The following is a 23860-nucleotide window of genomic DNA, read 5'->3' as shown; positions in this document are numbered from 1 at the left end:
AGCAACACGCACACATCACCTGCTTGCATCACTGTTTAAAAAAATAAAATATTGCTTGAGGCAAAACAGCATCGCTGCCAAGGTCTCTGTTGTCAGAACAAATGAAAAGAACATCAGCTGTGGTGCAGAAACCCAACACCAAGACGAGTGTCACCCTCACACATTTACAGCGACGCGACGCCACACACCAACAGCCACCATAGAGAAAGCAAAAATAGTCGAGACGGCCTCGACCTCGTGCTGTCTTTCGCGTGAGCACTGTGTCATGCTATATAAAGAAGGGAATACAGAATAGTCTTACACAATATAGGTTGCACTAAATTTAAAACAAAAAAAGAAGCTATGTTTAGGCACAAAGACCAGAAGAAAAAGTGGGTGTTGTTAGTCTAAAGTGCTGGCAGTTGATTTGGGGAAAGACCTTATATGATCCTTGTTTGAAAATGTCAACCAAATCCCCAAAGCCTTAGAAACTGGCACTGCAATTTGGCAATTAGTTCCAGTGAGGATTGAGCAAAGGGAATAAATCCAGGGGAGCAGTAGAGACGTCTGGAATAAATTCATTTCACCACTCCCTCATGGGAGGAGCCAGCCCACTCCCCCTCTTCTCACATGGTATGCACTCGCTCAATGATTCCCATATTGTGATACACATTCTACATACTCCCGCGCAAGCAACATAGCCAAAATCCACAAAGTTACACATTTAATTTATTCAGAAGTTCTTAGAATTTCACTTAAAAAGCCTCCGATATTAATGCCCAACTTTCACATAACAGAGTAGGTAAGATTAGCGAAGCAATGTGAGGAATGTGAGAGATGTTTTTAATCTAAAGTACTGATACAGGGAGTGGCAGTGTCCTCGGATGGCAAGCATAATTCAAGAAATTAACCTCAGCATAGTTTATTCTTGATCTGGTATCTTTAAGTTCACTGATAAAGAGTCTAAAAAAAGATTCTGGTAAAAATAAAACCTACCGTTAGGTCTTGGGCAGAAGCAACAGCACAACTCCATCTTCTCTCAGCGTCTTCACAACTTTTAGAGAAAATGCAGAACTGCCAAGGAGTCAGAGCTGACCTCATGACATTATGTTCTGATAAAAACGAGGGGGGGCGTGCAGAAAAAGCACCCAAAAAAAAAGGAAAGAGTGAGAGAGAAAAGCAGAGGCACAGCTGGGAAGTAAAAACTACACAGTGCTGCGAGTTTGATTTAATTTGTGAGGCTTTCCTCAGTGGAAACAGCATCTCATGCGTGGTGGTTTCTGCGAGCGCCGCTGGATTGAATCCATGTGCAAGGCTTCAGAAAGACTCCCAGGGACACATTCACATTTTTTCTTACAGGATTTAGACAAAGAACGGAAAACGTGACTTTTGCCAGCTATAACAAAGGCGGCTCTGTGAAAGCCGTTAAAAAAAAGATTTATTGGAAACAGTGCAATTATGCAGCCGTATCCACAGGATGTGCATCACTCTACGCTACTATAGCTCCGCTTTGTTTTAAAGTCACAGATGGAACATTTTAATCTGATCAGACAAAAACTACACAGGTTGGACATATTAGCTCAGTTCTTGGACAATATTTTCAGACTTATCATGTAGTTGTGTAGAATTGCGGTGTAAGATGTTGTTCGTATACTATTTAAAGTTCTGCCCAACTCATAAAGTCAATGAAATAAATGTTCATGATACATCAGATATAAATAGCACAGAAAAAGTTTGAAGTGTCACAACAAAAATGTCAAAAAAATAAAAAAAATCTTTTTTTTTTTGCTCTTTTTTGGGCTTAAATATAATTAAAAGTTGATTATCTTTCATTCTAAGCTGCTTTTAAAACAACATTTTCACTTTTTCTGAACTTTTTTTTGATTGATTAATGTGGCCTAAAACTAATTAATAAAGATATGGATCATTAGTTACAGCCCAACAGACAAATAATGCAAAAGTGCATTTTAAGATATGTTATCTATTCAGCTGCCCATTACTCCCGAGCCCTGCCTGGTCTGCCTCTTTTTCACTGTGACCATTTTGTGCAGAGGAGAGAGGTGAAGCAGCCAGTCAGGGGCCATCCTGCAGCCCACACCCCTCTGGATTTTACACCAGGAAACTTGATCCCGGACGCAGCCAGCAGGCAGCGTGGGAGGTGTCTGACTCAAGGTCTTCAATGTTAAAGTTATGAACTATAATAAATTTTACTCCTAATCTTTAAAAAAACACATTAGTTCTTTTAGGATCAAAATAAACTAGACAGTAGACATGCAATTGTTTTTTAAGAAAACAATCTTAAAAACGTCTTAAACACTGTGTTTAAGATTGTGTACTTAATCCCAGACACAATGGCCAGTATTCAGCTGTTATCTGATCTGCGGCAGCGAGACACACCCTATCCTGCTTCATCCTCTTTGATCCGCTAGATAACCTGAGACTGGCCATAAAGTATTTCTGTGCTGACACCTTTTGGTAAGAAGACAGAACTGTTCCAACAAAAAAGACTTCCTACCTTGGCCGTGTTGAATCAGAGCCTCCATAAAGTCTCTAGAAAAATTCATTTCCATCGTAGCCAAAACAGGTTTCTTGATGATTTTTCTTTCTTACTGTATTATATGAAAAATGCAGCACACACTAGATTCAGAGTCAGCAGGTTACACACTCTGTGTTGTGCTGCAGCTAACCCACTCAAATACAGTATGGTCTTTTTAAATGTTGGAGTTCATGTTCATTGCAGGCTGGGCTAAGTGGAGGTTAGATGAAAGGTGGCAAATGCCACACACTCTGTGTTTTGGACTGCTTTGCTGCTTCGCCCTTTTTTGTGTAGGCACAGACAGGAAAAGCTGAGTGTGGTTTAATGGCACTCACATTTTTCCAGTCTCTGCTGAGTCATATATCAGCCCGACAATGGAAGGTTCTCAGGCAGATGTCATATTGAAAAGGTAGAGCCAGGGAATTCAGCATGTAGATTTGCAGAAGCATTTATCTTTTATAAGTCTTTATGCGCTGTATTAATATCTAGTTTGGGGGCCGTGTGAAATGCAGCATGTTCTGTGAGATGAAGAGAGATGGACACACGAGTGCATGCAGCTGCAGAACAGCAGATGCCAGAATGAATGAATCAGCCACATTGATGTAGCGCACACAGCAGCACAAATGTTTGCATGAATTTAATACTGAATACTGTGTTTAGACACCTGTAGATACCCTACAACGCCACAATATGTTTGCCAGAGTTTAAGTTAAAAAAGAAAAAGATTTGACCATATAACACCCACACAGAGGTAACTACAGTATCTGCCTCCTGGTTAGACTTAATTTATCTGAATATTTTAATGTCTGTTGACACGATGCAGACATCTCTCTGGTCTGGAAGCTCAATATCTCTCAGATGTGTCAGTAAACTATGAACCAGCTTCAACAGGCTGACAGGTTCTTCCACCAATACCAGGGAAACATCTTTGATCTTTAAGGCTTCAAAAATACAAAAATAAATAAGTAAAAGAAATTAAAAGATTCTTGTTTGGTTGTGTTTGTCAGTCATGTAGTTGCAGGTCTTAATTATAATTTTAACTGAGTTCTGGTTGTTTTACTTAATTTGTTGGTTTTCTCAAGTTTACTATTTAGTTTATTTTTACATGTTTTTTTTAAAACATTTTTAATTTAATAATTATCTTTTTAAATTTCTATTTCTTTAATGAATTAAAATGATCAACTTTACCACTTTTACCATGTAATTGTTGACTTTTTGTTTGTTTCATCAGTTGTAAAATCTCTTCATTATTTCAGGAGCTCTGTCAGTCTTTCAGTTTAGTTTTGATCTCTCTATTGTTGTGCTGCAGCTTGTACCTGCTGTGCTACATAAATATAATTTTGCTACCTTAGAAATAACAAGACATTAATTAAATATTCATTGAATTAATGGGTAGTTGATGCTGTTCTCCTTGGGAACTGAACACACTGTTTTTCGTTTGAGCATAGATCACGACCACTGCAGAACAAAACTGCCTGTTCTGCTGAATATACGACAGTAATAATCTGCTTGACAGATGCAGTTTGAACATGTAGAAGGTTCATATGTTATCTTTGCTTTTTGCTTGTTTTTAACCCTCGAAACATCTCAAAGAAAGAGTTATATGTGCTTCCAGTTAAGAAGACTAGCAGAGCTAAAGCATCACAGGCCACATAAAACGAGGGATCTACAAGGTGTCTCAATAATCAGTGTTGGATAAAAGTCACATTATTTTCTTATTTGTTATAAATTCTTAATGTTTCTACAGTTCGAGTTTTAGTTACTGTGAGTCCCGTAAGCAGATCTGTGACAGTAAACAAAATGAGGACTAATGCATTTTAAAAATATAACCTCACTAACATACAGTATGCAAATATGTGCATGATTCACATTTAGACAAAGCTTGTCTGTGTAAGTGGGCCACTGGTTGGCACAATCTGCATCTGTAAAATGACACCTAATTGACAGTCTGTTGTTATTTAGCTATATGAAAAATGACAGGACCATTATTTGCATCAATAAGAGACGAGATTAAATTATCTTTGCTTCATCCACATAAACAGAGCCAGCAGCCATAGCAACACCAAGATAGCCTTTACTGCAAATGAAAGCGGAAGAAACGGGAGGAGGAGTTAGAAGAAGCTCAAACCTTCAGGGAAGTCAGGCCCGGTCTTCTGAGCATCTTTACCTTTTTCAGGTTCTTCTGTGAGAGTGGTACAGTCTACCTGAAGCTGAGGGATCTTCAGAGCTGGGTAAACTGGTGGGACTATAGGGACGGGACGGTCTGCTTTAGTGGCTGCAGTGGAGGAGGCTCCAGATGCATCATGAGAAATCATGACTTCTGCAGAAACTATTGTCTCAATGTCTTTTTCATTCTCTGTATCTGTAATGTCAGATTCCATTGTCTTTTCCTCTGGAATATTTTGCCTAGATTTGTAAGTGTCACACTTGGATGTTTCACTTTTATCCGCAGGGCTGTAAACTTCAACCATCCCATGTTTCATCTCCTCAACATCACCTGGCAACTTCTTGTGGTATTCTTCTGTCACAACGTCAGCAGAAGATCCAAACGGAGCTGAGATGACCACCTCATGGAGAAGGTCTTCATCTTTCTCTTCATCATCAATAAGCTCTTCCATCAAAGGGACTGTATGAGGGTCTGCTACCATTTGTATACCGCATTCACTCGCAGGTACCTCTTCTTCAAGAACCCCCAAGAACAGATATTTGGTCTCTCTTCTCATCTCATCTAAGATCAGTTCTTTTACAGGTTCCTCAGTTGTAGTCTTCTGCACCTTCATGGTGGCCATAGCAACACGTCCAGCCTCCTTATAACCTGTTTGTGGTTCAGCACATGTGTTCTTAAACGATTCCTGCAGGACCTCTGTTACTGGAACACCAGGAACCTTCTGAACTGTCTGGATTTCTTTTGGAAACTTTATCACAACTGAAGGAGAATGAAAACCTTGCTTGGCCTCCTCGACTGAGTAATGACCTCTGGTGGCTTTGTCTTCATGGTGGAGAACAGAAGCATTGAAAACTTTACTGTGACGTTCCTCTTCTTTGCAGAGGTCTTTGTCCACCTTGAACAAGGTAGTGTTTTGATCTCTAGGCTGACCAATGGACATCTGGTAGGAGCCTCTGAAGGTTTTTGGAAGTCTGTCAGGTTGTTCTTTTTCAACTCTCTTGTAACGGTAAACGTGCCTGTCCGTAACACCCTCTTGGGTTTTTCCTTTAGCCTTCAGTTCTGAAATGGAAGATCTTGGGCCTTTCACGCTTTGAACTTGAGCAGAAAATTCAGGGCGACAAATGCGATGAAGGGTTCTAGGCATGATTTCTGGAGGCAGGTGCAGGTAATCTCGCAGGTACCCGATACCTTCGTTGGTGAGATAATAATAGGCATGTTTCCAGGCAAAAGTCTCCCTGACATAGCCTTTAGTTTTGAGAGAGCCCACGGCACGGATCACCTTTAGGTTATTCACCCCATTGAGATCAGGATGCATGGACTGTGGCCGCCTGTCCTTCTTAACCACAATGACGCCATCTTTGAAGAGAAGCTCGTAGATTGCTTTCAGATTGGCTAATGGCATTACCATTCCAGCCACCATTATGTCTTCCTTTGTGTTCTTTGAGATCCTCAAGGAATTCCTTCTTCAGATACTATAAGCACTTCAATGCACAGTATTTGCATGGAGAAACATATCACAAAGAAGACCTGTTAAAAATTCATAATTCTACATAATTTTGGATTCACTTTCATGAAGCATTTATCTACCCAGTTGTCATCATGAGTCAGCATGGAGAAACAGCGATGCTCAGAACCCCTCCTACCTTCTCAGTCCCCAGTCGAAACAGAAACAGTGTGGATGAGAGGCGAGAGGGAAGAGAGGAGGAGAATCTAAAGGGGTGTGCGCACACAGGATGCAAACAGAAACCAAAAGGATCCAAACAGAGACGAGAAAAGGAGGTTTGGACCTTGTGTGGGTAATGGGCAGTGCCGCTGCTACAAAACCCCTGCTACCTTAGCCAGCTTTCAACACAAAGTGCAAAAACAGTGTGGGTTTTATATATAAAAACAGCAATCAATTAATTGTTTCTTTGCTAAATAATCCATCAAAATCTATGCACAAATCAGACAGTGTAAGACAATATATAATCATGAAATAAATGTTTAAAATGCAAGATATTATTCATGTCTAGTTACTTAACGTGAACCAGTTTTAGTACTATTAGTTATTTCATATATGAGCTGATGGTGTAGAAAACTGTGCATCACACACAAATTCACCATCACTAGGTTGTCATCTTAATCCTTCCTCAAAAGCCTCAGATGAGAACAACAACAAGAGTTTACCAACAGCACTGGAGACAAAAACAATAAAAATAGTTTTTGTAAAGTCACTGCAGGACTTACTGAATGTCTTAATAATACAGGATTGGAGTAACTGTAATGAGCTAGTAGTATGTTGACTACAGTCCGAACGGAGCCTGGCAATAACTAAGAATTAAAACCAAAAAAGCCAGACATTTCATTCTGCCTTTTAGCATACCTCAGAGTCATTTGGACAAATAACTGCAGAGAAGATTTTCAGTAAAAGGATGGTGATTTAAAATGTGCAGCACTCTAACACAGACAGCATCAGATATTAGAAGTAATACACCTGAAATAACATCAGGGATACAACAATTATTGGTGATGGGTGGTAATCCAATCATCTGTAAGACCGACACACTGCAGAATAGCACACATACCGTGTTACATGCATGAATGAAATGAGACTTTAACATTCAAACAGATGTGTAGGTAACAGATAACAGCAAAAAACAAGCTGACAGCTAAAACATCTGATATGGGGCAGGGATGACACAACCAACACCTGACAGGCCTGAGGGGAGAACAACCATGCATACAATGCTGTGCAAAACAGGGACAGCTGTGGCGAATCATCGGCATGTGTTTTTAAAGGCAAGAGGTTTTGAAAATGTCACTTTGACGAAATACAGGTTCCAGAATGAAAAGGCTCTCTTTGTATTCTAAACTACTGAATTTGCCCAATATAATATACAGTCATAGTCACTAATGTTTTCCAAAGGTTCTTCAGTGCTATTCAAAGACACCAAACCTAAATGTCAAACATTAAGTACAAACAGTGTATAATCTTTGGTCTCCATGCTTTCCTTTCCTCACTCATAGCCCACATCTCCGGCCAGCCAATTCTGCAAACCTAAATGGAAAAGCCATCAAGTCGTGCATTTCGCCATAAGAAAAGACAATTGTGCCTGTGTTTAGGTCCATGTTACTCAACCTCCTCTGAGACCAAATGAGACTGAACAGCAGTTATAAGAGTCCAGGGTAACAACAGCTGCCAGTGGAGCTAAAAATACAAACAGGAGGTTTGGAAAAAGTCTGCAGGAGATGGTGATTTTCCCTAATTCTTCCTAATTTTCCCTCTTTTCTCTGACAGCTGCAACATTTAACAGTCTTTAATAATAATGAATATAGGAGCACATCTCTGCTGATCACATTAAAATCTCTGAACAGAAAACCTATTAGGGTGAAGCGTTGAAATAAATACAGATGTTCAAGCTTTTTAATTATTTTTCCAAACAATCAATTTTACAATCTGCTTTATGAAAATCAGCTTTTGCCTGTTTATGTCAAACCCATTTGTCAAGAAACTTGATTGCTCTACTGGGAGCAATGTTTCATAAGAAGTCACTTGGAGTAAGAGCATGCAGGAGAGGGAAGATGACTCCCTGTAGCAGGTCTGGGGCAAACAGTATTAAGCTATTTCAACATTATGCAGTCACATAAACACTGCCACCGATAAATCAGAATTCTGGAGATGGATATAACCCCGCCCTTTTGGGGCATGGCAACAATCAGCGCAAATAACTTTTGCGCCAGATGAGGCTCCACTGCAGATCATACCCGGCAAATGATCTCCTGCCAGTTCCATCGTATTTCGATAGGCTGTCATAGAACTAGAAATGATATACTGAAGCGTTAAGTGAAGATGTCTGGAAGAATGAATCACAATCTTTTTGCTAGCACAGATAAATTCTTGCTGCATGGCATAGCTGGTAAGAACTCTCCTGGTAAAAGAAAACAGGCCTCTCACAGCGCAAGAATTTAGTGGTCTTGGGATTCATCAAAAAAACTTGAGGACTGTGTTGGTTCACTGGATGCAGAGACTTAATCGCCATGTGTTCTCCATTACCTGTCCGTGGCTCTATATCAAACACACTGGCGGCAACAATAGAGGTTTTGTTTGGTTTTCAAACACGGAATCATCGATGGAGTGAAGTGAAGCTGTCTGCACCTGCGGCACACCTTTAAAAGCTTCAGTTGTAGCCTTTCTTAAGTGCAATCTAGAGATTGACGATCTCCAGTCAATCTTATTAAAAAAAGCCTGATGGGAAAAATAAAAAATATACGCATCCTCAACCTTTGTCTGGATATAAATAATGTAGATGTTTATTGTTGCTCTCCCCAGGTCATGATGAAAGCTCATTGCCATGGTGGCGATGGCTGAGGTCGAAGGAATGAAGACAACTCAAAGTGACACTGGGTGCTTTAAAATGAACCTATTCAACTCTACTGGCAGATAAATGCTCTCCGCATTCCAGTGCGTACTTTATAGCGAGTCGTTTAAGCTGTATGGTTGTCTTCCAAGTCGTTAAATTCAAGTCTGCATTTTGACATTTGGTAATGGAGCAGTGGGAAAATGCTGGGAGGGCTATTGCTGAAACAGTTCACACACACATGTGTGGTGATAAATTCTGCAACTATTGCACTTAAAACATGTTCCTGACACGGTGTTCAGTTAAGTCCTGAGGACATTCTGCAAACTGAACTGTCTGCAGTGCAATGGAGGCCAAATTCCTCTGGATAATGATATGCATTAAAGGCGTCATCCGTCTTATTCTCTGATCCATCTGTGCTTCTGGAGTTAGTACTTACATCTGTCCACCTCATGTAAAACGAATGCAAAAATCTTTTAGTGATTTAAAAGGCACATTTTTTCCCAAGGCAGATGGATACGGTGTCAAAAACGGCCAACTTTGAGCAGAATGGCTCATGGATTTAAAATTTGCTGGAAACTCCATATAATGGAACCTTTATATGGACATCTCTACCCTTACACATCAGCCCACTCACAAATATGAGTGAAAAACAGAACACACACAAGAAAGTAAGTGTACCTAAAATTAAACTAAACAGAGTGATAAGATAAGCATCGCCAACAAAGCTTGTAGCAGTTTCATACTAATTTTAGAGATGGAATCTCTACAATGCATAAGTTTAGTTTAGTATGGTTTAGTTTAAATGTATTTGAAAAAGGAAACTTAAATCTCATCAGAAAAAGATGAATTGCACCCGATTAAACTGCAAATGTTAAAATATTATACAAATACAAATCCAGTTGGCTATTTAATATATTGTTTTTTGATTATGTATTTAATTAAAACATCCCATATAAACCCAAAATACAACTAGAGGTTTTTTGGGAACTGATGGATGGTTAATGTTGACAAATCTGATTTTAACATCATGGAAGTATATGCGTGTTACCTGGATAGCGTCATTAAAAAATGCACATAGGAGAAAGCAGAATTTCTCATAAGCATTTTTATCAGTGCTCAACAAGGAGTTAATCAATTTCATATGGAGCCATGTCTCTGCTGCAGTAACAAGTCCCTGTTAAGCTGAATAAACACTGTGTGATTTGGGCCTGTCCCAGAAGAAAAACAACCAAAGTGAAAGAATTAAGCTATAAATGGAGGAGAAAGGAGAAAGAGAGAGCTGCTGGTGGCAGCAGGAGTTTGTTTGTATGAAGTGTCTTTATACTGTTATCATGACAGCACCAAGAAGGATGTAGCCTGTAAACAAACAGCAGAGGAAACGCAGCCTTGTGTCACAGCCTGTGAGTCATTGCACTATCTAAATATACTGAACTTGCCCCGTGTTTATTAGATACGTGTATTAGATACATGTTGCAGAGCGTGGGTTTGAAATAAATTTAGACATGATCGGGCTGTTGCTCACCACTGTCCACTTTTCTGTTCTCTTAGCTAATAAAAGGCCTAAAATGCCACCTAAAAGAGAGAAAGCTACTTTTTCACAGCTTAAATGTGTATGACTACTTGATTTACGCCTACCTGCGACTGACACTAATTATATATCTCTGTATATGAGCAGACAGCTAAGTTGAGGGCAGCCAACAAGGCTATTCAAGCTTTCCTGACTTCACACCTTGATAATGTCAAACTGTCCTTGAGTGAGATGCTGCAGCATCCTGTTCTACTGCAGAAGAGGGACAAACAAGAGGAAGATCGCTGACACTCAAACAGGTCTGCAGGCTGATGAGTCCTATCAGGGTATTTCAAGGATTTAATGTTTACTGGAAACTACTTACTGTGCAGAGCTGTGCAGACTTGTGACATGTTAGCTTTACTTGGCAAGGCCTTATTTTTTTCCTGAGCTATTTTTGATGGCTGTAGCTTTACGTTTCTCATGTTTGCTCAGTAGCATCTAATATCTAATCTGAACACACTTTATGTGACCAAAGCCTGAGAGCAGAACATTATTGTGTTGTTGCTGGCGTTTGTTTTAGCAAAAACCTTGTCAGTGCTGATAGTAGCATGCTTTATCATACCATGCACAGGTACATGTGGACAAATATGTATTTAAGACAAGAAATGGTTACATAAACTATGTGAGTTTTAGAAAAATGTAGCAACTATTCAAATATTTGAAAAGCATATTTATCACTGATTAACACAAAATGGATAACAGCATCAATGCATTGGTTTTCATTTGGCTTTAAAGGATCACAATGTCAAGCCGAACTTATTAGACTACAGGTTTTTGTTGGTAATGCACAAACCACTATAAATACTGTTCACAGCATAAAAGCAAACCAGTCTGAGGCAACACGGGAAGGAATGAAGCAGCTCAGTGCAAAGATGGTTTGAAAAATCCTGAACCTAAAATGGACGACTTGGAAAGTAAAAAATGGATGAACGCCAGACTTCGCCAAATCAGATAGGAGCATCATATGATTAAGAGGAACCACAGCGTAGCAACGGAAATGTGAAAGTGTGTGTGTGTGTGAGTGACCGCTGCAATGAGTCATCAAAACCCATGGCAGGGCGTGGCTGGCCAGGAATGCCTGCAGCCACAGTAACATGACGCACCAAAGAAATATGAGTACATAGAGTACAAGGCCAGAACAGTGGTCAGAGGCAATAGCATCGCTACTGGCAACAATAAGAAACAGACACACTCGTCCAGATGTCGAGAGCTTCTCCTGCTCACCACGCAACCTGATCCAAAAGTTTCAGGTGATAAAAACATCAAAAGAAACTCGGGTTTTGACATTATTTTGGAGTTGCTCCGTTACCATTCACGCACACACCAACCAAGAAGCTCAACTCGAGCATTTCAAAGGAATACGCCGCTAAAATATAACCTGTTGCTGAGCCCACAGGCTCCGTTTGCCTCCAACATGGATCGACGAACCTCCTCATAACCCTGGATCACCACTAAATATCATTTTAATTGATTTACTGTCGAGGAAGGAACTGTTCAAAACATACTGAACATACCGATCGAGATTACTGTGTAAAAGCTGTGAGACAAGTTTAATTCTCTGGTATTCTTTTCTTTTGCCTTGATACTGGCTCACCACTGGAATGCACTTAAACTGCTGAGAATCCCAGCTGATTATACACAGATCACCCACAAGTTCTCAGGAAAAGGGAGTAAACAAACACTCCTCACCAGTTATAATTAGGGGACAGTGTATTGATCGAACCCTTCAGGCACATCTAACACAATTAATTATGTTAGTTTTTTAAGTAATGTATTAGCTGTATATTTTCACCTGCATAGATTTATCTGATCTGCATTGGGACTACAGGTCTAAATTATCACCTTCAATTAAATGTGGTATGTTTGCATTTTATATTTATGTCTATAACTTTGACCGTCCTTGTTAGAGAAACAATAAATACTGTGCAGGACCCCCTTGTGCAATCAAAGAGCTGGACACAGATCTGATGTGGTGCAGAGTGGGGTCTCTGAGTATCTGGTTTACTCTCGGATGAAAATCTTGGAGGGTGTGGCGGCAGCATCAACACTGTGCTCTTTGTTGTGTTCCTCAAGCTCTCCCTGAGCTGTTTTTCGGGCGTGGTCGGGAGCATTGTTCTGTCGGGGAGCCGTTTTTAAAAGTCTGCACCAGTTTTCAGCAGGATGACCTGCAAGGTGCTTTATCGTGACAAAAATTATAATTAGAAAAAAAGAGGTAAAATGTGTCTTTTAATTACATAAATTTTCATGAACATGAACTAAATAAGCGTGAACTCAGTGCGACACCCTGATGGGAAGTGAATTTGAACTTTTAGAGAATAATAGGCCAAGCACGAAAAGAAGATAATAACTTATTTTAATAATATCTTATTTTAACAGTCTGTGAAAGCTAAAATTTTAACTGAACCTAAAATTTAATTAACACCATCCCTGGTATTATATGTCATAATTCAAGGGATAACACTGGATTTCTATGGCTCTTTTGAATCTGTCAGTGTTGTGGTAGACTGATGTAGATGCTTTTCTTTGCAATGAAAGGGCTTTGTAATTTTAAAAGAGCTAAATTATGCCAACAAAACCACAAAGATTAAATTAATCAAGTGGCAAATAGTTCAAATGTGGCTGACCTGCATTTATTCTCTCTTTATGATAAAAATCATTCCAGATTATTTTAATCCTTAATTTACACAGCCTTCCATAAAAACATGGAGATTAAACATGTGAGTGAGAGGAATGTTTAATCTCATTTAAAGTGTGCTTTAAAAGTTAAATTAAATACGGAGAATATAATAAGACCATCGAGTATATTTATGTCTTCATCAAGAAGAGTGGAGACATTGGACATTATGTTGAAGGAGACAACACGACGAGACGAGGAGCTGAAACACTAAAATTCCTTGAATTGTGCTCACACAACTGGATGTGGAAAAACCCTTTCCTCAAGTCCCAGGTCTCCGAAGCAAAATCAGTGTTAGACTCTGAGATTTCTTCAGCCATGTTTGTAAGTAATGTTGTTGCTTCTGGTTTTTGGGGAAGAGTACTGAGCAATAATGGGACGGCTGATAATAAAATGCAAACAGTTTTTGAAAATCATCAAGTTGAGGGCTGAGTTAAGGGGTTGAGGGATTAAATCAGCGAGAAAACCAATGTATATTTCACATGAGCTTGATATTGTGTATGAAAAGCACAGTTTGTGACAGTGTGTCAAATTAAAAGCTATGTTAATTATGTATATTTTGCTCTCTAAACAAAGACTTAGATGATTTTCTTTGGTGCATTGAGTAAATTCACCAAAACATTTTTCAGTGTGCATATCAACATCAAAGGAAGTCACTGGACCATGTCCAGTATAAAGCCAGGTGTGCCGATTTCCACTGGCCTCTATGTTGACACCAGCACACAGTCACGCTTCACTGACTTTCTCTCCATGGAGGCTGCAGGGCTTCAATCAGACAGCTCCTGTGTTTCTTATTGTTAGATATTCAGTCATGGCTTATTAAAAGACCCCTATTCTCAAACTTCTCAGGCAGGTCCAACTAACTACCAGCTGAAGAAGTCCAAAAATGTCGTCACTGTGGGGATGTTACCCACCAAGGTGATTTATGGTAATGGGTCCACCATGGTCCCACAAAGGTGTTTTGTTTACTACCAAGCGAGCAAGAACAAAACTTAAAAGCACTTTGACAAGACATCGCTCTCAGGAAAACCCCCGAAGCAACATGTCAGCATAATGTGTGTTCAGTGCCATTAGAGGAGTCCTATAAATCAGCTCGGCCTCCTCGTAAACTCAGCCCTGACACGGTGTGACTGGGGCTTCACCTCCGCTCTGTCCACATCCCGTCCACATTCCCACCTCCTCAGGCCTTTTCTAGATCACTCCCAGACTGTCACTCCCACGAGAGAAAAAAATAAGCATGATATTAACTGTTATCTGCTTCATAGAAAGTGGCAGTGAAGGGGTCTCACAGGGCTTTTCATACAGCAGGGCGCCTTGCTGGCTGTTGCTGGCTGCTTTGCCTGCGGTGAGGGTTGGCGGACAAACAGCCTCAGTAGCTTTTATAATGTCGTCTCATGCCAGGCAACTTCTGGAAACGGCACCAAGCTCGAGGGCTTTAAAACTTACAATTACTGACAAAGTTAAATGTCAGTGGGAGGGATATGATTTCACCCTGATCCTTGAACGCAGCCCACTCTTACACTTGCAAAATGTAGTGTGTGCATGTATACAAAGAAAGAAATTCAAGAAGTAGTAATTTATGCTCTTGTAACTTGAATATATTTACATTTGGGAATTGCTTGTTGACCAAAACCAAGAAATTGACCCAAGAAATATCAGAATATTAAAATAATTGCGAGATGCAAATTGAGATTGAGACAAGATACAAGACAGAGATATAAAAGTGCAAAAGGAAAGCGAGACATGGCCTCAAGCTGCAGATCCAGTTTACTCACTTGGCTTGGCATCAGAAGAAAGAGTACAGAAGACATGATGGCAAACAGCCTGCAGCTCTTTGTGCCACAAACAACGACAGCGCTGTTGTACCAGTGACTATTATACCAAATAAAAAGCAGCATTCACTTGAAGACTGTCACACACAAAGGAGTGAGGAATGAACAGTTGCATACTGTAACGAAATACAAAACTCGCTTGTCAGATTATGCCACTTCATTAACAGAAATGAAAAGATACTTTAGAGTAAGAAGCAAGGACATAAAGATCTGATGCACAAGCAGGAGGCGCTCACCCGTCCTGTGACACCTGACAGCCTCGTACTGTCACCTGGAACCCCACAAAGTTACAAAAGGCAGGAGCAGCAACTTACCTAGAAAGAGAGAAAAAAAAAGGCAAAAAACAAAAACACAGTTAGAGAAATTCAACTTTCCTCCAAAGCAAACTCTCTCCCATTTCTAAAACCCAATTCTTTATATTTTTTTATTACCATTTAAATCTTAAGAGTCAACAAACAAGTCAATATTTTATGGAGCTACAGGAGAACGTGCTTCAGGTAGAGTTTAATGTGCAGACAAGCAGAATCAAAGAGAAATAAAATTCAATCTCATAGCAATAACTATGTTAACAACAGACGTCTCAATAGCCTCATTAAGGCCGCAGCAGCTGCACTAACAGTGCCCCCTCCTGGCCACTTTAGGGAAAGAAACTTAGCCGTGTGAACCCTCCGTCTTACAAGTGGCACAGGAGTCACCTCGTTTCAATTTCCCTGCTGAATCCCCTTTCCCTAACAAAACAAAGCATAAAGAATGTAATTACGCTCCGCTGAGAGTGGGATTACAGGAAGGATTGGATGATTAGACAGGATGTGTCAAATTATGGCGGCAGTTGCTCTTCTGAATTACAGGAAACCCAAGGTTAATGGGATTAAGCAATCTCATCAGCCAACTTAGGGGGGCACTCGCGGGGACCGTTTCCAGAGTTATCAAACAGCATGACTGACAGCCTCGCTGACAGCTCCAGCACTCTTCAGTACACAGGACCCCAATGGGGGGCTACATTGCCTCTGTTTAATTGCACTAATGTGGGTCAGCTAATGTTTCTAACTGGAACTATTTGTTATTTAAGAAAAGCTGAAATTTGGGTGATTAAATTTTATAATAGCTGAACAAGATTTGTGTTCATTTTGTGATTGAACTTTTTTTATTAGACAGTTCTGTCATGTGTGTTGATGTGTAAAGATCATTCAGATAAAACGTGAATTGGAAATAATAGTTTTTGTTTGTGTTCCAGTCATTAATCCAGTCATCAGCTCTGTTTGTTTTTGACCTCTATAGAAAAGCCAGAAACCTGTAAATCAAAACCACAGCACAAAAAACGGAGGTATACCCGGATCGTGGTTCCACAGACCTGTGATACAAAATCACCTGTAACTAAGTATTGTTGTGTTCGTTAGTTTAGCACAAGGCCTTCGTGAAGCAGGTCATCTTCCACAGATCAAGACATGTCATGTTTGTAGAGAGGCCCCACTTGGACCCACAACATAAGGCTGGATGAACCCAACAGTGGACTTAAAAGGGATAAGCGAGCAGCTGATGCCATAGAGTTCCAAGAACAAACTTGTTAGCAAACAGTTGATGACCTGTTGAATGTAATGCCGATATTTACTTTCTTTTAGCTCAGTATTGGCCGTCAACTCCTTTAGTGCTACGATCTGAAACTGGGAAAGAATTGTATGATGGATTTATCTTGCAGGTTGCCAATCCAAAACAATGAGCTGAAGGACACCGTTTTGCCATTCTGGGAACAGCTAGTGTAGCTAGTATCCAGTGTATTTGATATACAAGACAAGACATCCTTTCTTTACAGTCCAAATACATCTAATTTTATCTTTTATTAATTACCCAAAGTTAAATTGGTTCCAAACAGTAGCTGATAGCTTTAAAATGGCATTTTGGCCGATGTGTGGGTTTTTCTGACAAAAGAAAGCAGAAAACCTTAAGTACAAATTCTGAATACTGACATATGTTTAGCTAATCTCAAAGATTTCATGTTTTATATATGTCTGTGCACAGAGTGTAGGGGGAATGCTTTGTGCAACAAGCCTAGTCTTCACATCTGCAGTGAATCTTAACTCTGGCTGCAGAGAGAGAAACCTTGAATATAGTTATCGACTAATTCCTGCAGCTCAGATATCAGCTGAAGCTTTTTGGAGCTACTGAGACTAAGACAGCTATATATGAGCCCTCTATCCATAAAATACAGACAGGATGTGTGCAGAAACAAAAATACACCGTGAATAAATGAAGCTGTATAGAAACCTGGATGTAAACTTATGAGTAACTAATATTTCAAACAGCGTTCCTTCTCTTCTCTGTCCCAACGATGACAGCCCCTCATTTATACCCTTCACAGAAAGTGCAGTAGCAAGAGGAAATCTGTGATCTTTTGCAGATATCTGCAGATATGAAACAGAGCATGACCGGAGATACACATGCACGGGAAACTGTAGGAAAATGAGTAAGCAAATCAAAGGGGAATACTTCTTCATCCCTAAATTACAGATTCATATCTATATCATACAAGTCTTTAATAACAACTCAATGATGACGTTATTTTACTTGTCAAATTTGGCCAAAGACAGCCAACGTACTGTTTAATTAATGAACAGGATGTGGTAGTCAGGTCTGACAATCAAGGCGAGGGCGTTTTAACCTCACGAAATCAGATCTGTTCACCAAAGCACAGCCAACTTTTTAATCTAATCAAACTATCCAACACAAATCTATTTATTCCAGCTGTTAAATATGTCCCTATTGTATGTTCTACCGTCTTACTGAAGCTACGGTCGCTTAAATTGTCAAAACAATGTCACCAAGCATCTTATCTGACCATACATAGCACCTCCTGTATGTCTCTGTTCTCGTTAGTCACAAAGATCTACACTCAGGCCTTTAATCTGCTGATTAGATTAGCCGCAGGTCTAACTGGCAAACAGGCTTTCAGCTGCTGGTCTTTCAGCCCTTTGTACATAAAGTAAATAACTCTTTATAGAGTAAAAACAATGGCTGACGCTGACTGCCTGCTACTGTTATTGTAAATGGAAAAAAGGGGATTTAACTACAAGAATCCAGCAAAGACCATGTGCATCATGTGGCCCACAACACTGGTGCCAGCCTGATGTAACAATTAGTCAGTGGCACCATTTCCTGATTCATGGTGCAACAATTTCAGTGCATTTACGTGCTGGACAATTAGTCTTTACAGAGAAAGCTGTGGGAAATTAGCACGTTTGTTTCTGTGTTAAAAACCACACAAATAGTCAATGAAATGAAGAAGTAGGCAGCAGATTAATCATAAATGCTGCAGCTGTGCATGAAATGAACATGCACGTGAACAGCCCTGCATTTGAGGATTATTTCTGCCATAATCAGGAATTAAGGCTTCACCATGTTTAGATATTTCTTTACATTAATATTAAGAACATTAATATTTCCCAAATATGGTCAGATTTACTTATGAACAAACACATGTGGGCATTTGGGGCACTTTTTGACACTTATGCATTATGTTCATATATCATCATCGGCAGTGTGAGATCTCTGAAGGATTGCTGTGCTGTCGGCACTGGTGGGTGTTGTGTTGTGTGTTTCGCATGGCTACAGCAATAACTTTGCGGTGGACGGAACAGGAATAAATCTAACAGGGTCAAGAAAAGAAGCGGTTGCCTTGCTGCTTTTAGCTTACAAATAGTGCTACCCTGGTCTCATTGCAATGAAGGGACATTTCTGCAGCCTGGCCTGTAGCTGCTGGGATATAGTCACACTACATGGATATATGCTGGAGTTATTATGGGGCATCAACAAACTGTCCATGCTCTGTTAGTATGTCGAATTGTTTGTTTTTTTTAAATACTTATTTTAAAGGAGTTAATGAATATCACCTGTCGGTCATCATGGTGCATTGATGTGGGTGAACATCAGTTTCTTTCTGTTGCTGTTGCTACGGACCATTAGAAGGAAAATTCATTCATTGTGAGCGCTGACACTGCATTAGACAGCTTTAAAGTTTTTAAGGAGTCAGTGCGCATCACAGTGCAGCTCAGCACACCTGCTTTTTTGCCAAGTAAACTGCAAATTATATACAGTGCTTAAGATATTTATTAGACGACCACTCAATGTAGTTTATACTGTTATTTCATCGGCACCTGTAACCCCGAAGCCATGTTTTATGTTTCTGTTACGGTAAATCCACCACTATGCACAAGACATTTAATTAAAATGATGTTTTTAATGCTAAAATATAATTACTGTTGTCATCCAGGAATTTTCAAGTTGACTGTTTTACCAAAAAAGAAGAAAAAAAACTGTAAAGCAGATTTTTTTTTTTTTTTTTTTTTTTAATTATCATGCCAAATCTCATGTTTTTTGTTTTTATGACAGTTTGTCTTATACACTGTTTAAGCACTGGATCTCCAAATGTTTTCTTGTATTCTTGTGTGGTGTTTGCAGCCCTTTTCCTTGGTGGATTAATAACGATCACCTGATTCATTACAAACAGGAAAGCACATGATCTTTTTAATTCATTTAGAAAGGAAACATCTCCATAGACATCATAAGATCTTGATGCTATCTTCAACATCAAGAGGAACAACAGCAACGTTTCTGGTGAATGTTTTCGCCAACCTCCAGTGTGTTTGCATGCGCGGTGGTCAAACCACGAATTCAACTGTTGTTTTTGTTGATTATTTCATTTTTGATAAGTATTTCTGATGGCATTATTTAAAAAACATCCTCACTTTGTCCTGATTTCCCCAATGCCCCAAAATGCATTTTAACACTAATCTATATAAAACACATTTATTTATCTTATGTAAAAAATATAGCAGTCCATTTCATTAAATAAACCTGCTTAAAATATGGAAATACCTCTAAAAATGACCTACTTCACCTCTTTTGCCTGCAACACAATACCACAAGAGGTCAAGTACTTTGACTCCTGCACCAAACTCCTTTTAACTGGATATCCTGTGGACCTGTGCTGCTGAAATGCACAGCCATCTTTCTTTCACCAGCACGTATCCTTCAGAAAGCATCATTCATAACAGAAAACCTGCTGACAAGAGTTTGAGAAACCCTGGGGTAGAAAAGTGCTGAAAGTCATAAACAGCTTAAGAATAGAAAAGTAAAGTAAAGGAGAATGTCTTCACTCTGGTTATTTTCTATTTTGACTGAAACTAAAAGTAACACTTTATTTAGTGTGGTAAGCCTAACAGGAAACTGTTTTATAAGAGAGTAAAACGATATAAAAGAAAATACTTAAGAAAAAAACAGGTAGTGAAAAAGCAGAGATTTCAGTGATTCAGTGAATGCACCACAATGTAACTTTTTTTTAGAACTTTTCTTCAACTGAGAGCAACATAAGCCTGAAATGAGGCCAAAATAATTGGGTCAAGACTGAGAATCGGCTTGTAGAAAACAGTAAAATAGTTGCTATGCACCTCTCAAGACATACAGCAGATCACCAGCAGGCTCCTGACTCTGTACCAAGTGTCTGAGAATAGGTGACACAAAGAGACAATGGGAGTGATGGTCCTGCAGTGACGACATGCTTGCAAATGAACTCAGTCTGACTGAGTAAGCAGCGGTGTTCGACATATTAAGTAACTCCATTGGGAGCGCTCAGTGAAGCGAAGAGCCTTTGTCTCCACAGCCCTGGGGAACACATTCTCAGCCTATCCAAATGGGCAGGACTCCTTCAGATCCCTCTCCAGGATCATTTAAATGCCTCCGCTGCCTGGAAAACTTTTCCAAAGCGTTACCACATTTTGCCAGAATACTGCAGACAAACCACAGCTCCACACAGACACCAGCATTAGAAAAAGCTGCAACTGTCTGGTTGTTCTCTCCTCAAATTAGGGGCTTTCTGTCTCTCTAAATATAAATATATTTGTCTCTTACATGAAGTAGGCAACAATATCCATGACCTGAACAAATGTACATTCATTTAAATGCATAAATCATGAAACCACAGCTAGAATTCCTAAACTTAACAAGGTCTTTCTTTTTCTAATTTTCTAAACTATTGTTTTCAAGTGTTAAAGCCATTTGAGTTCTGTAGCATTTTCACAAGAAATCTGCCAGCCTTCTAAAATTAGTATATTTATTAGATAAATCGGGAACTATTCATCAAAAAGGTTGATTTTGATACCCTTCATTTATACGATATAACATATTTCATTTTAATCTTAAAAGCTGTAAAATTCCCATGTTACAGAAGCCAAAACTAATAATCATAATCTGTAACAGAACTGCTTAAAAAGTAGGAATATCTTAATGCATTATATTCAATATGACAAAATATTAAACATAAGGTTAAAACTGCACAAAAGAAAAGTAATAGAGCTGATGAAAATGTGAATTTGCTTTTATATTTATTTAAAAAATCAAAATCTTCAAAATGGGGATAATAAGTGTTAAAATGACACTTTGCAGTACTGTATTTATGACGTCTGTGACACTGAAGTACAGCTGAGTGAGACACTTGAAAAGAGAAGGTGGGTGGAGCAAACTGATGATGTAAGCACTAATTATAAGCAAACACCGACGCACGCTGCAGCCAAACAAGCAGCAGACAGACTACGGCTGTAGAGCTGTGTGTGATCAGCTCCGTCTCTGCACCATCGCCGGTCCCATCTCAGGACTCACGCTTAACCATAATTCCTGCTGTTACCACGGCGATGCAGCAGCCGCTCTGCACCAGGCGTTGAGTTCTGCATCTCCCGGCGCAGACGCATTCAATGTGCCGCATGCAGCAGCACCAGCCTCCCTCAGCATCTCACACACACACACACCCAGCCAGACTCATAAAAGACACCGCCTCACAGTGACCCCTGCTCCAACCCCTGTGGTCACGCCTGGACATCAGGGGAAGAAAAGCTTTTCACTTCACTTATCCGCAGAAACGAGGCGGGAGAACAGGGGACTATTATTCCCCCATTTAACTCCCAGAAACACTCACGACTGAACTTTTTCTTTAGCCTGCATCTATACAAATGAGGAAGTCCTGACCAGAGAAGGATTGTGGGAAAACAAGGCGGTCCTGAAAGCATATGATGGTGATGACAAGTCAGGAAGTAAAAAAAAAAGAAATTATGGAATAAAGTCAGGCGTGGTACCTTTGAGAGAGCTGATCTCATGCTGGATAGACCTTCCAGGATCCATTCTCACGGCTGCTGAGTCTCCAAACAGCAGAGTTTGAGCCCTGCAATGTCAGCTCAGCACTGAAGCACCACGCTGGAGGATGTAAACGTCCCTCAGCTAACGGCAGTCTGTTTCTACCACTCTCTGCCTCCCTCCCTCCCTCTCTGCTCCCACAGGACTTGGCAGCTCAGTGTTTTTGTTCTCTCTCTCTCTCTCTCTCTCTCTCTGCCCACTTGCACACAAACCCTGTCAGCAAAGAAACTGTGAAAGAGGGAAGCACACCTCCCTCTTTTCCAGCTCCTACCCCTCCCTCTTACTGTTCCTTCTCATCCTTGTGGTGTTTCACAGGGAGGTGCCTCAACCAGTCATCCTCCACCATCACATCACTAGCACGCAAGCAGCTGGTGTCGAACAGGCAGTGCAGAGCGTTTTTGACTCCGAGTCGTGAGTGATAGGAGGGAAGAAAAAACCTTTAAATGAAGGTCAAATCCCCTGCAAACATATCTAGACTCTAAAATTAAGATAAACTTGACAAAGAGTCACTGTTGTTCATTTTTGCACTGAAATATTAACTATGATTCAGCATCTCCCAATAAAGTATTCCACTACTCGACTGGAAGAGTTCCTCTATTTTTCATTAAATGTACTGCAGAGGGGACCTCAGGGTGCTTTGGATGACAGAGCAGTTTTAGAAAACCGAATTTTGGAGCCTTAATAAAATGCACTCATGCATCTTTTTAAGCACTACCATGATTAAACTCTGCAGAGGTCACAGTAATGAAGTCATTAATCAAAGCCACAAAACAAACTAAGATCCCATCATTTAATCTCATGGATTAACAGCCATTCTCACCATTCAATCTTATCATCAGATAAAGCATAAGAAAGTTCCTGTCAATGAACCAACAATCAAATGGCTTACATTATCAGAGCCTTGACAGAAATATTTTAGAAGATGACAGCAAGGTTATGCTGACTTTGACTCAGCAGTCTCCTCAAGCCTCCAGTGACCGGCTGACATCGCTGCATTGTGCCTGAAGTCAGCAACAGCAAAAATGCTTTTTGCTTAAGCACGAATAAACCGACAGAGGATTGACGAGTGATCCGCATAACGCAGGGCTACTGTATGAAGAATCTGTGAACATTTATAAAAGCACAGGAAACTTTCTTGCTTCAAATTCCAGTAGATGCATGCAACTAAATAAAGAACAATTCTAGTTGTTCAAAGAGATTTTATTTGTACTCAAAAACACATAGCAGAGTAACTGCACTATAATCAAGTGAGACTATTCGAGCAAAGCACAAAAAGTTTATTTTTTGATTTGTAATTGCCAGACATCGATAACAGATCTACTAAATGCCAAAACATGACTGCGTGGCTTTTTCTTTAAGCCTGCCCCATCTAGTGGCTGGAGTGGACGGGGTAAGTGGAGGTGATGATACCTGCAGGGTTTGTTTGAACTTCTGGAAACTGTATTTCAAAAATATTTGAAATAAATTGTGCTCAGATGTGAGGAGTCAAACATTTGCTGAGCTGCAATAGACAGTTCTCAGAAAAACATGAAAAAAGGGAACATTATGGCAAAACATTTAAAAAAAAAAAGATGATGAGAAAAATC

General features: G+C 39.8%; 1 protein-coding gene across 7 annotated transcripts in view; it reads right to left on the bottom strand.

Annotated features, from left to right (window-relative positions):
- pleca (plectin a) overlaps window positions 1–23860 on the bottom strand; it is a 98186-nt gene that overhangs the window by 50589 nt on the left and 23737 nt on the right. For 2 of the 7 annotated variants that reach the window (XM_035909361.2, XM_035909362.2), the window contains exon 1: window positions 976–1067. The exons of 3 other annotated variants lie outside the window; for them this stretch is intronic. In XM_035909361.2, coding sequence (XP_035765254.2) covers window positions 976–1012 — 37 coding nt within the window. In that variant the 5' untranslated portion in view covers window positions 1013–1067. Of the gene's footprint in view, window positions 1–975; window positions 1068–4643; window positions 6370–22216; window positions 22347–23860 lie in introns of those variants that run through there. 2 more of the 7 variants (XM_006794414.3, XM_087835217.1) reach the window with 2 other exon arrangements.

Source organism: Neolamprologus brichardi, chromosome 22 (genome assembly GCF_056152115.1).
Source record: "Neolamprologus brichardi isolate AB-2024 chromosome 22, ASM5615211v1, whole genome shotgun sequence".
NCBI lineage: Eukaryota > Metazoa > Chordata > Actinopteri > Cichliformes > Cichlidae > Neolamprologus > Neolamprologus brichardi.
Note: the sequence above shows the minus strand (reverse complement) of the source record. Positions and strands in the feature narration are given on the sequence as shown.